At 40.3% G+C, this 12,509-nt stretch overlaps 1 protein-coding gene across 1 annotated transcript in view; it reads right to left on the bottom strand.

Moving 5' to 3' along the window:
• Window positions 1-12,173, bottom strand: part of LOC137759783 (ELKS/Rab6-interacting/CAST family member 1-like) — a 901,087-nt gene extending 888,914 nt beyond the window's left edge. Inside the window, 1 exon segment of the mRNA XM_068536391.1 lies at window positions 11,980-12,173. Within this exon segment, the coding sequence (XP_068392492.1) occupies window positions 11,980-12,004 (25 nt within the window). The 5' untranslated portion in view covers window positions 12,005-12,173.
• Between the last annotated feature and the right edge of the window lie 336 nt (window positions 12,174-12,509).

The raw sequence follows: 12,509 nt of genomic DNA, 5'->3' as shown, positions 1-12,509 counted from the left end.
GATGATGTGTTCAAAGGGAAGACCCAAAGCAGCAAACTAGAGGGAACTTTTCGTTTACTTATTTCTAAAAAGCCAAATAAACCCTCTAGGAATGGTTATCTGTCATTTCCTTTCTCAGCACCCAACTGTTCCTTCTTCTGGCTGCAGTCACAATTTTTATTTGCAAACCATGACTACTGCCCTCAGTGGACCCATGTCTTCTGTCCCAGGGTTCCTTTTCCTCTAAGAATTTTATGATCTGCATGAATCACTTTGCATAGATAACTAAAATTGATCATTAAAATCTGAAATTTAAAAAAAAAAAAGAGCATGCAACACCCTGTTCTTATTTTGCTTCAAGGATACTCCTACTGAGCTCATGGAGTTGCAAACTGCAAAAACTTGAAGGATCCTCCTCTCAGGTTGAAAGACTAGGACATGAAGTACCCAAGTATGCCACACAGAGTTCAAGAAAAGGAATACAGCCAGATCTTCCATCTAAGTACCAGGAAGAAATCGGAGGTAGGGAAAAGAATTGGGGTAGCTCAGCAGTAGCCTTTTTCTTAACGTCAGAAGCCTGATTTTTATTCCGAAACAAGACTATAAAACAGCATTTCCCAGACATTGTCGCATGCAGGTGTAATCATGTGACTGTGTCTGGGCCAATGACCTGCAAGAACAAGTGTTATGCTGGCTTCCAAAAGGCTCTGGCAAAAGTCCAACTTAATGAAATGAAAATGTCTGATTAGACCTTGACTTGTCCTGACAACTCTGGTCACAGGGAAAGCAGTCTTATTGACTCATCATGTCATTTCGCTCAACTATTAATGCAAGGAGTATCGTGAGGAAGAAAGAACTGCTTGCAAATGTACAAAGTAAGCAACAAATACCCCTGTCAACAGTATTAAATTATTTATCAATCACACACTACAGGTTATATCACAGTAGTTACAATGATGGAGGCCACTGGGTCCTCACCAACAAAAAGACTGGCTCTTCCACTTCTAGGACAGTTATTTAGAGCAGGGGTCCCCAACCCCCCAGGAACCTGGCCGCACAGCAAGAGGTGAGTGGCGGGGAGCCAGCGAAGCTTCATCTGCCGCTTCCCATCACTCACATTACCAGCTGAACCATACCCCCAACCCTCCGTCCGTGGAAAAACTGTCTTCCACGAAACTGGTCCCTGGTGCCAAAAAGGTTAGGGACCGCTGATCTAGAGGACTACAGGGCACTCAGCGTTTATCAGGAGTCTGTGCTTTCACAGAATCTACTCTTCAGTAAGCCTACAAATCTTTTATCCTTGGCCCTAAAAGCCAAAATCAGGGTTGTACTTTATTATAATCAAGGTGTTTAGGAATTTCTGGTGAAAATAAAAGTTTACACTCAAAAGTGAATAAATGTTCCTGAATCTACCTTTCATCTTTGGTTAATACGTTTCTTGCTAAACAAGCCAAATTCATAAAGGAAAAGACAGGTTACCTCATAACACTTTCTTTTCAACTAAAGCAGTAAAGACCCACACTAACACTGCATTTTTTTACTTCCAAATTCTATACATCAGGCTTCTCACAGAAACTTTCACTTCAGCCAGTGGAATACCTTGCAGGAGGCAGGCACTCAAGAAATATTTGTTAAGGTGACTTGAACATAGTAACACATTAGGTGAACATTATAGGAAGTTAGCCTAAGGGCTCTTCACTGAGAAGAAAACAGTTTTTTACCATGTTCTTTATTGCCAAGTGAAAGGATATACATATATAGCCTTCTTCGCTCAAAATGTACCCTCTCCATATCACTGACATCCTGTAAATGGCCATAAATCACAACTGGTCCTTGTCATGAGAAAAACTGTGTGTCAACTTGAGTTTGTCTGCCTTAAAAGACAGGTGCAAGGGTAAAATCAAACATATTTAAGTGCTTGGGAAAGCAACACTGCTCTACAGAAGCAAGGGAATATTAGGGGCAGGAATTATAAACATATACACCTTTTATAGCAATAGACTCCAGACAGGAAATCAGGATGAGACTGGTCTATCCTGGCATTCATTTCATAGAGTTTAGTTTTGTCTGATGAATATTTAAACCCAAAGCACTGCAGTGGTAGTGCCAATATATGTCATATTTTCAGTTGCATCTCCTTTCTGGACTAGGAGCGCCCCTAACTATTCATAAGCCTTAAAATCCTAATTATTGGGTAGACCAGCGGCAGACTGGAGTGACACGAAATTAAGGTTGACTTTTAAGAAAATAGGCACACGTCTTGTACTGCTCTATTAGATACACTTTGGCATTTTGCAGAGCCCAAATGAATTACAGAAGAGACACAGGTACTGTTAATACATCACATGCCTTCTAAAAATTCTGGAAGACGTGGGGAGTCCCACATCATTTCTTTGGGACTAGAGACGTTGCCAAGGACTGAAATTGATGATGCATAGAAGGAGAACCCTCCAAAACTAACTCCTCTGCTTTGCTGACCCAAAGGAAGCCAAAGGAAAGAGACTCTCTCACTCCAAGTAACTCCCTAAACTAACAATGTTTAGAAAAAACAAGTATTTTCAAGATGGTTCAGAGTTGGAGGATAGCAGGCAGAGAGTAGAAACTGACTTGGATTTGATTATGGGGTCACGAGAAAGGATCAGAAATGTTCATTTTTAGTTATTACTGAAGTTTTTATAAAATCCCAAGACATTCACTAGAACTTTACTAATTAAGACACGTAACCCACACACAACTAGACTACAAGTACTTATAATACATGTTTTTGGTTTTTGTTTTTTGAGAAAGAAATCTCAACTACCAAAGGTTCACCAGCTGCAGGACTTCAAAGGCAGTAATAGGAGCAATGGTCTCCAATGACTCAATTTGGAAAGAAAAATCTCTCACACAACCCACGCATTAGACAAGATGACATATACATCTACTTCAGGACACCTTACATTTTGGATGAATAGCCTTGAATTTACTTCACAGCCAATAGCTTGCCAGAGAAAACTTCGAGTTGGATCCTATTACTTAATACACTAAAATCCACAGCTCAAAGTCCATCTCACTGGATAATTGAATATAACTAGCGATGGGAATTAAAACTGAGGATGCTAGCAGCCCTGATTTCACTGTTATTATTTGTACTGTGTGAAATGATTTTCATATTGGCAAGTATGGGATCTCTGAAACTGTGCACTCTTCCTATCTACCATGGTACATACGATTATTTGCCCATGCACGCTCTGAGGGGCAATGCGGTACAATGAAAGGAGCCCTGAGCTTGAGTCAAAACCAGTTCTAGTGCCAGCTCTGCCACTATCTGGCTGAAGACCTTGGACCACACTTTAGGTCTAAGTTTACTCATTAATTTATTTAATAACCATGATTTGATCACAGACCGAAAAGAACACAACATTGCTCAGCTGTAAAAGGGGGGAAACTAGACCTAGTTTATAGAACTGGTGTTAGATTTAAATGAGATAATGGGTGTACTTTGCATCCAAGACACATTGGTGCTAGTCTTCTTCTACCGCAACTATCAGGCACTGTGTTCAGTCTAAAACACCATTGCAGGGAGCACACTGGAAGCCCTCATCTCGTTTGTCATCACTGGGTAAAGCCTCTTGCCTCTTAGTCGGTAAAATCCATGAAGGCCAGGATTTTCTTCTTTCTAATACACAGACGCATCCTCTGAACCTGCATGTGCCTCAGCATCTAGTAAGCACTTAATAAATAATTGTTGAATGAATAAATTCTCTTTTACTCCTTAAAATAACTCTGGATCAACTAATATTTTTACCATTTTACAGTGAGGAGGCTGAATAATGAGATAAACTGTCTATAAAATCAGGTGATAAGGCCCTTCCAATTCCACAATGCTATCTATAGTTGTTATATTTTCCAATAGTTCATCATTATACCATTCTTCCTAAATAATTGCTACTTACTCACATTTATTTATTGGTTATTGCTTAAATAATAGCAAGAGTCTCAAACTATAAAATCTACTCCTATCTTTAAAGAAAATAAAATATTTGAACCATAAAAAAAACATTTGTTTATAAGAAAACTTTATTCTCACATCTACACACGAACTATCTAATGAGGTTATTCTTTTTTTTTTTTTTTCTTTTTTTTTTTAATGAGGTTATCCTTAAGAAACTCTTCCGGGCTTCCCTGGTGGCGCAGTGGTTGAGAATCTGCCTGCTAATGCAGGGGACGCGGGTTCGAGCCCTGGTCTGGGAAGATCCCACATGCCATGGAGCAACTGGGCCCGTGAGCCACAATTACCGAGCCTGCGCGTCTGGAGCCTGTTCTCCGCAACAAGAGAGGCCGCGACAGTGAGAGGCCCGCGCACCGCGATGAGGAGTGGCCCCCGCTTGCCGCAACTAGAGAAAGCCCTCGCACAGAAACGAAGACCCAACACAGCCATAAATAAATAAATAAATAAATAAATAAATAAATAAATAAATAAATAAATAAATAACTGATTGAAGGACTTTAAAAAAAAAAAAAAAAAGAAACTCTTTCAAGTAGTTTTCCCAACCTAAACTTCCATATACTTTTCCCCAAATAAGAAGCGAAATAAACAATCAGTCAAGAGTGATATTAAAAACATGGGGGCAATCCTGTCCCTAAAACATTTCTTCACCAAAATTTGGATTCTTTCACTTTAAGAGCAGCAAGGTCATCTTTTTTACTATCTTTCAGAAGATAACTGTAGCTTCCCTAGTCTGGGGCCCTAAATGAGAAAGACCTGGGTTAGATGCAGCCAATGTCACAGGGTCTCCTGGCTCTGAATCAGTATTTTCACACACTCCCAATCATAAATGCCCCAGAGACCTCCTATCCCCAAAACGGACACTGCTGTATCTCAAGTTCAGGTTTACAGAATGATGGCCTCCTCCAAGGCCTTCCTTAGAAAACGTATTCCCAAATTTGCCATCTCACCTCATGCTTCCTTCTCCAAAAGCAGCCTACTCTTTACCACTCATAAGTCTTCTCCTCTAAAGGGCTCAATGTACATTGGGGCACTCAGCAGATATTACACTCTACTCCATCAAAAGGATCTCATAAATTTGTTTTAATTTAGTAATTAACATTCCTCTAGACTCGCAGAAGTGTTGAGGGCAAAGTCATAACGCTTTTAATGGCAAAATCAAACTGTAAGCCCAGGTCAGACTTCACATCTAATGCTGTTGCTGGCAGACCCAGTGATTTTGAGACCGAGCAAGATGATTTTATCATTAAGGCATCACCACTGCTGTGCAGGGAATTTCTCTTTCATTACACCTCAGCTCCCTCCCACCTCAAAACGCTGCGTAGAGTTCTAACGTACTCTGAAACCACAGTAACTTATGACAGAGCAGCCATTATGATGACCTGTTAAGTCATCAAGATACATATCAACCACTGGCTATGTTATTAATACTTGAAGTATCAAATTTGCTAAGGAAGCAAAAAGGAGCTTCGTTCTTCCTCAAGGGGAATCAGAAACCAGTATGTTCAAGAGAGGATTTCCATAGGAAAACCGCCCCTGCCTCAGACAGCACCTACCATCAACATGTTTATGGGCAAACACAGTATCAGAAAAACATGCTGTGAGTCTTAGAAACAGCATATGCCTCATTTCATACGGGCTGCTATGGTGCTAGGCATTGTTTTTTGGTTTTGTTTTTTTTACTGCATTTCAGAGAAATAACCGTAAAATGAAGGTCTATAACCAGCATATAACACAATAAACAACAGCATCAACTTCTGCACCCTTTTTGTGAATGGTTTCCCTATGCTTTAATTGAAAATGTAAGTTTTAATATGCTTTGTGTTTTCTCTCAAAATAGTTTGGGACCAATTCTATTCTAAGACTTCTGTATTTACCATCTCCATCCAAGGTCCAAAGATTACAGAATTTACAAATGAAGGACACCCCCTACACACACACACACACACACACACACACGTCAGTAATAGAGGAGCTATGACAACAAAATTCCTGAATGACAGAAAGAAACACAGAGGACAGTGGCTTGAAACAGCAATGGTGGTCACCACAAGCTTTGTCCTAGAGTTCAGCTCAGGTCTTTCTGAAAGCCTGGACCAAAAATTCACAAAAACAAGAAGCAGTAACACAGTTCACATAACTTTCCTGAGCTTAAATGTATAATAGATCCGGGTAACTGTCCAATCTAGGTTGTATCTTCAGGGAATCTCAAACTCTCATAAAAAACCAAGGTTTCTGGCTCAAGAAAAGGCTTAAAGTTAGAGATGAGCATTGTTAAATCACTGGTTCCTATTCACATTTCAACCCTTGAAATAACGCTTCACTACTTGTCTCAGTCACCAGCGACTCTAGTCTGTCTTGAGAAAGCTCACACGCCTCCCTGGACTCAGCCATCTCCTTCTCACCGACAGGTCAGGTCCAATACAACCAAAGCTTAATTCACTTTAAAAGATATGTGAACTATTATTCAAGGACAGTAGCTGTCTGTTCACAGAAGCTTCATCCACATCAAGGCAGCTGAGTTTGTGAGCTTGATTTTTGTATTCTTCTTTCATTCTGTCAAAATTCAAGCTTACAGATATTTCTGCTTTCAGTCTATTCTTTAATAAATGTCCCGCTCAGTGTAAGACAGGACTCAGAGTTTCAATGACATAACTGTATATTTTCCCAAGAAAATTGTTTATGTACCTTTCCATAAATGTTTTAACTTTTTCACCTAGAATATAAAATCCTTGAAGAAAATGTCTGTCTTCTATAGTTTAGCAAGATACATGCTCAACACAATTTCCAAATCACCTTTAGTACCAATTTTAACCATGAAGAACACTGAAAATTCTACTGTAAATTATCAAATATATGGTAGCAAATATATAAATGAAATTCTTCTGTCATTTAGTACAAAGAAGAGAGATACAAATACAGGATAATTTCTCAAATGAGTTTCAACTACTTAATGTGCTACTTTAAAGCATATTCACAAACAATAGAAATAATCAATCTGAAGAACTGGATTCATCTCTATACACAGGGGACATTTTTATACAGTTTCTCGAAGAATTAGCCACACAAGCAAAATAGGTACCATAAAGATTAAAAGAAAGTAACTGCATTAAAAATACTTCAGTTTATTAAAAGGAATGGTTCCTATTTTATAGGTATACACATCTATTTTTACAGAAAAGAACACATCTATTTTTATTCTAATTTCCATGACTCACTCCCCACCCATTCACCGATGAGATAGATAACAGTTGATCCCATTTTTCACCTTTTAATTTATTCTACCTGGAGAAATAAAATTCATCACTGTCCCATGTTATTTTCCCTCCCCTTTGGACATTTATCCACTAAATAAACATCTACTACCCACTGCTGTTAAGCAGTGTGCTGGGTCCTGGGGCTCCATCCCAGTCTCCTCCGCTGGTTTCCCCTATTTGCCCCAATTTCTAAGCGCTGAAGTGTCCCAGGACTCAGCCCTGTCTCATCCTCAAGTCAGTCTACACATGCTCACTTGGTGGTCTCAGCTAGTCTCCTGGTCTAATTAGCATCTATCCTAGGCTGACCACCCCCATATTTATATATACTGCAGACCTCTTTCCTGGGCTCCAGTTTCACATATGGACTCACCAACTCATCCTCTGCCAATAGATGTTTTACAGATCTCGAACGTTTAACAGGCCCAACTAACTCCAGATCTTCTCCACCAAACCTCCTTTCAAAGGATGAACTTGATGACAACTTCGTCCTTCTAGTTAGTGAGGCTGAAATCCTTGAAATCATCCTGACACCTCTTTCTGTCATACCCCACATCCAAGCTATCAACAAACCTCTCTTGGAAGGCTGGCCAAGGAGACACTTTGACGTAAGCTTCTGACCAATCCTGACGCCTCTGCCTCCCTCCCACTATGTTGTTCCCAAGGGCACATGCTTACAAGTATTCTACACACTAAACCCTGTCTGAGTCTACTTCCCAAATGATCCAAATGCTTCAAGTCTTCACTACAAACATCCATTACAATATTGTGCATACAACAGCTTATCCCTACTAGAAGTAAAACAAAGGATGATTTTAGCTGATCTATGTGTAGAATCATATAGTTATAGATTCAGAGATTAAGGATATTTCTTGTCTTCTTTACAAGGACACTGAATGCCTCATGCTGCCTTACTACTCTTTTTGTTTATCCTCCATGCAGCAATGAAAGGCTTTAAATAAATCTTATCCATTCAAGTCCAACTGGTATTTTTTCTTTCTCTTCCCTGAGGAGCATCTTTTTTCTACACTACCACTTCTCTATTACTTCAGTTATTCACTGCATTTAGTTGTTTATCTTATTTTTTTCAGAAGTATTCCTTCATAACAAGGAGGTGCTAAAAACCTCATTTCACAAGTAGGTATGAAAAAGAAATATCTGGAACACCTTTCCTAAAAAGAAATCCAAAGGTAGCTAATTTAGTACATAAGCCTTTAGGAAAGCATTAGAAGAAAGTAAGACAAAGTCAAATATTAACAATTTACTGAACATAAATTCTCATTACACAAAATAGTATCTCTCCTTATAACTTCAAAATATTAATAGGGCAACACAGCAAAATATCAAGGGTCAGATGCAGCTAGACTACAAAATGTTATGTTTTTATTTTAGAAGTATGTTTTTTATTATTGCTGAAACGAGAATTTTAGAAAAAAAACTACCATCAGTTTCTTAACATGTAATTTATTTGTAAAAGTCAACCAAAACAATCTGAATTCAATCATCAGCTCAGGAAGCAGCTTCCATGACATTTTTTTCCCCTAAATGCTAAATGACACAGGCAGCGATAAAATATGCAGAGAAAGAACCATGTCACAGAAGATGTCTGACAATTTTGATAAATGATGATAAACTGTGATGTAGAACAGCCGTTTGTAAGCTACTGTTTTCAAAAACATGTATTTTAATGATGATTTTTGCCAAATATCATTTTAGAGAGATAGTCTGTAATAAAACCATTGACAAACAAAATTGGTACCTTATTATAAATTAGAACAGAAATGTATTTAAGTTTTCAGCAAACTTGTAATTTTGCTTTAAATGAGAATGCATTTTAGATCCAGTCAGTTCCTTACAATGTTAAACACAGTCATCATCTGACCCAGAAATCCCACTCCGAGGTATAAAACAGAAATTAAAACATACTTTCACACAAACCCTTGAACATGAATGTTCATACATGCAACATTATTCATAAAAGACAAGAAGTGCAAACAACCCAAATGTCCATCAAGTGACATATAATATCAATAGAACAGAATATTATTCAGCAATAAGAAGGAATAAAGTACTGATACATGCTACAATACGGATGAACCTTGAAAATATTATATTAAGGAAGCCAGTCACAAGAGGCTACACATCATTATGTTTATATGAAATATAAATTCTATTTATATGAAATGCCCAGAATAGGCAAATCCATAGAAATAAGATGTAGATAAGTGGTTGCCTAGGGTTGAGAGTGTAGAGGGAATGGAGAATAATTGCTAATGGATATAGGGGTGCTTTCTGGGGTAATGAAATGTTCTAGAATTGTGCACCGTGATGGCTGCACAACTCTCTGGCTATACACAACCTCTGAATTGTACACTTTAAGTGGGTGAACTGTATGTGAACTACATCTCAAAAAAGCTATTTAAAATGCCAGTTAAAAAGGCCAGTCATGGGCTTTCCTGGTGGTGCAGTGGTATAGAATCCACTTGCCAATGCAGGGGACACGGGTTCGAGCCCTGGTCCAGGAAGATCTCACATGCTGCGGAGCAACTAAGCCCACGAGCCACAACTACTGAGCCCAAGTGCCACAACTACTGAAGCCCGCGCGCCTAGAGCCCATGCACCGCAATGAAGAGTAGTCCCCGCTCGCCGCAACTAGAGAAAGCCCACGCACAGCAACAAAGACCCAACGCAGCCAAAAATAAATAAATAAATAAATTTACTTTTTAACAACAGGGCCGGTCATGTTGTAGCTGTTTATAACTTGTATAGACTTTTCAAAGCCTAAATCCCTAATTACCAAAATATGTTTCTTACTGTCCACAAACCTCATTTCATTTCCTTACATAAAACCATCTGCCTATTCCACTATAAATACTACACGTAGTGAAAGAAAGTGCTTCTAAAATTAAATCATGTTTTCAAAACAGATTTCTCCTTAATATATTTAATTTTAATGATTCGCATGTGCATTATCCACACTTTCCATTAACTATGGTTAAATTTTCAATCTCAGATAAGTATCCCCCAATACAAAAGCACAGTAACAGGCCATTCCTCTCCCAACACAAGCTGTGTGGACTAAATTTTTAACGTATTAGCTTGAATTTTAAAAAGCAAAATTAAGGAGGCAGATCTGTAAGAAAAGCAAGCACATGAAGTCTCAGAATTTGAGAATGGAAAATATTTTCAAGATTGATCCTCTTCAGGACTACCGAAACTTTAATATCTAAGAACTAACCCCAGGAATTTTGTGATATTCTCATATCACCTTACTTTTTAAATTTTTATTGGAGTATAGTTGATTTACAATGCTGTGTTACTTTCTGCTATACATACCTTACTATTTTGCCTTATTATTTATATTTACATTAAGTTGATTCCTTTCCTTTTTTTTCTTTTTAACTTAGCAATGTATGACACAACATAAGTGAACTTACGGGTTTGGTAAGCTATCTGTACTAGTCTAACAAACATTACAATAAATAAAATTTTAAATGGTGATGTGTCTATCACTTAAAAACATCTTGCACATGATCAGTACTACATCTACCACACTATGGGAAACACTGTTCTAGTTTTAGCTTCTAATTTTATGGGTGAGAAAGTTGAACTTCCTGGTGACTCTCAAAAGTCTGTGCACATCAGAACCTCCTGGAGGGTTTGTGTTAAAATAGAGAGTGCCGGGCTCTTCCCCAAGAGCGTAGGTCTGGGGTAAGGTCTGAGAATTTACGTTTCTAACAAATATCTAAGTGGTACTAATGCTGCTGGCCCAGGGACCGCCCTTCAAAAACCACTGACCAGAACCTACTAACCCCAAATTAGTCAGACCAGAAATTAAACTAGAACCCAATCTTCTCTTAGATGCTCTTATAATTATATGCTCTATCAAACATGTTTAATGTTGCTGAATTTTATTCACCTTTCACTTAATTTTACTCTTTTCAATAAAGGTGATTATTAAATGCTAAAGATCAGGTTTATACATTTTTAAGACTTCAGAGTTGTTATAAAATAGTGATTAATAAAAATTTAAGGAAAAGAACATTACAATCACCTTTGAGGACCCTGAATCCCTTTTCTTGTTCACATACCCTCCATTAGTCCTTTGAGATAAACATTATCTTCAAGTTTGTGTCTTATCATTCACTTGCTTTTCTTGTTAATTTTCTCATAGCTATATCTCTAAATAACATATTGTTTAGGTTGTATGTTCTGAGCTTTATACTATATCTTTTTATGCTATTTGCTTTTTTATTCAATATGATGTTTTTGAGATGTAGCCCTCGGTTTTTATCAGTAATTCATTGCTTTCATGGCGGGACACTATTTCATCTACAAGAAAACAGCACTAAAATTGTTGACTTTTTTTTTCATTTTGAAAAAATCAGAGGTAAAAAAGAAGTTGCAAAAATAGTACACAGAAGTCCTAGGTATGCTTCATCCAGTTTCCTCCAATGGTTACATCTTACCTAACTATATTACAGTATCAAAACCAGCAAACTGGTTTTGGGACAATGCTTGTGTATAGTTTCATGCCATTTTATTATATATGCAACTCTCAATTTTTAAGTTCTTTTTTCTTTTTTTTTTTTCTCGCGGGCCGCCCAGGCCGCGAGACCAAGGGCCGCGGGGGCCGGGCCGGCGCGCCGCCCCCGCCCCGCCTCAGGCCGCCCGCGCTTGGGCCGCCACCCGGCGACGCGAGGCCAGTCCCACCCCGCCCCCACCCCCACCCCCACCGCCGGCCCGGGGGTCGCTCACCTTCCGCGTTGCCCCAGACCACCATGCCCGGGCACAGCCGCCTCCTCCGGCCTCGCTGGCCCCGCCGCCGCCACACGGTGCCCTCGCCTGGGGCGGGGAGAAGGGCCGGGGAAGGAGTCCCACCGCCGCGCCGCGGTCCACGCTCGCCCCACGCTCGCAGCGGCCACCCTGAGCGCGCCCAATGGCTGCTCTGTCCCTCCCCCTCCGACGGGCGCGCGCGCCGCGGCTCCGCCCCGCCCCTCCCCCTGCGGCGGCCGGCACGCTCCCAGGCTCCTCCCCGCCCTTCCCCACCCGCGGCGGTTCCGGCCCCGGCTCGCACTCCGCCCCGCGCTGCGCAAGTGCCCGCCTCGCGCCTAGCCTCGGGCGACCCTGAACCACCGGCGCGGCGCCCCTCCCAGGCCCGCCCGCCGAGGTCAGCCCCTCCGCTGCACGTGACCGTCTCGCTCGCGGGGGCGGAGAGGAGCGCGGCGCCGGCCCGCCTTCCGCATCCCGAGACCTGCGCGCCTCCCGCTGGGGTTGATGCGCTGTTC

Source organism: Eschrichtius robustus, chromosome 2 (genome assembly GCF_028021215.1).
Source record: "Eschrichtius robustus isolate mEscRob2 chromosome 2, mEscRob2.pri, whole genome shotgun sequence".
NCBI classification, from domain to species: Eukaryota; Metazoa; Chordata; class Mammalia; order Artiodactyla; family Eschrichtiidae; genus Eschrichtius; species Eschrichtius robustus.
Note: the sequence above shows the minus strand (reverse complement) of the source record. Positions and strands in the feature narration are given on the sequence as shown.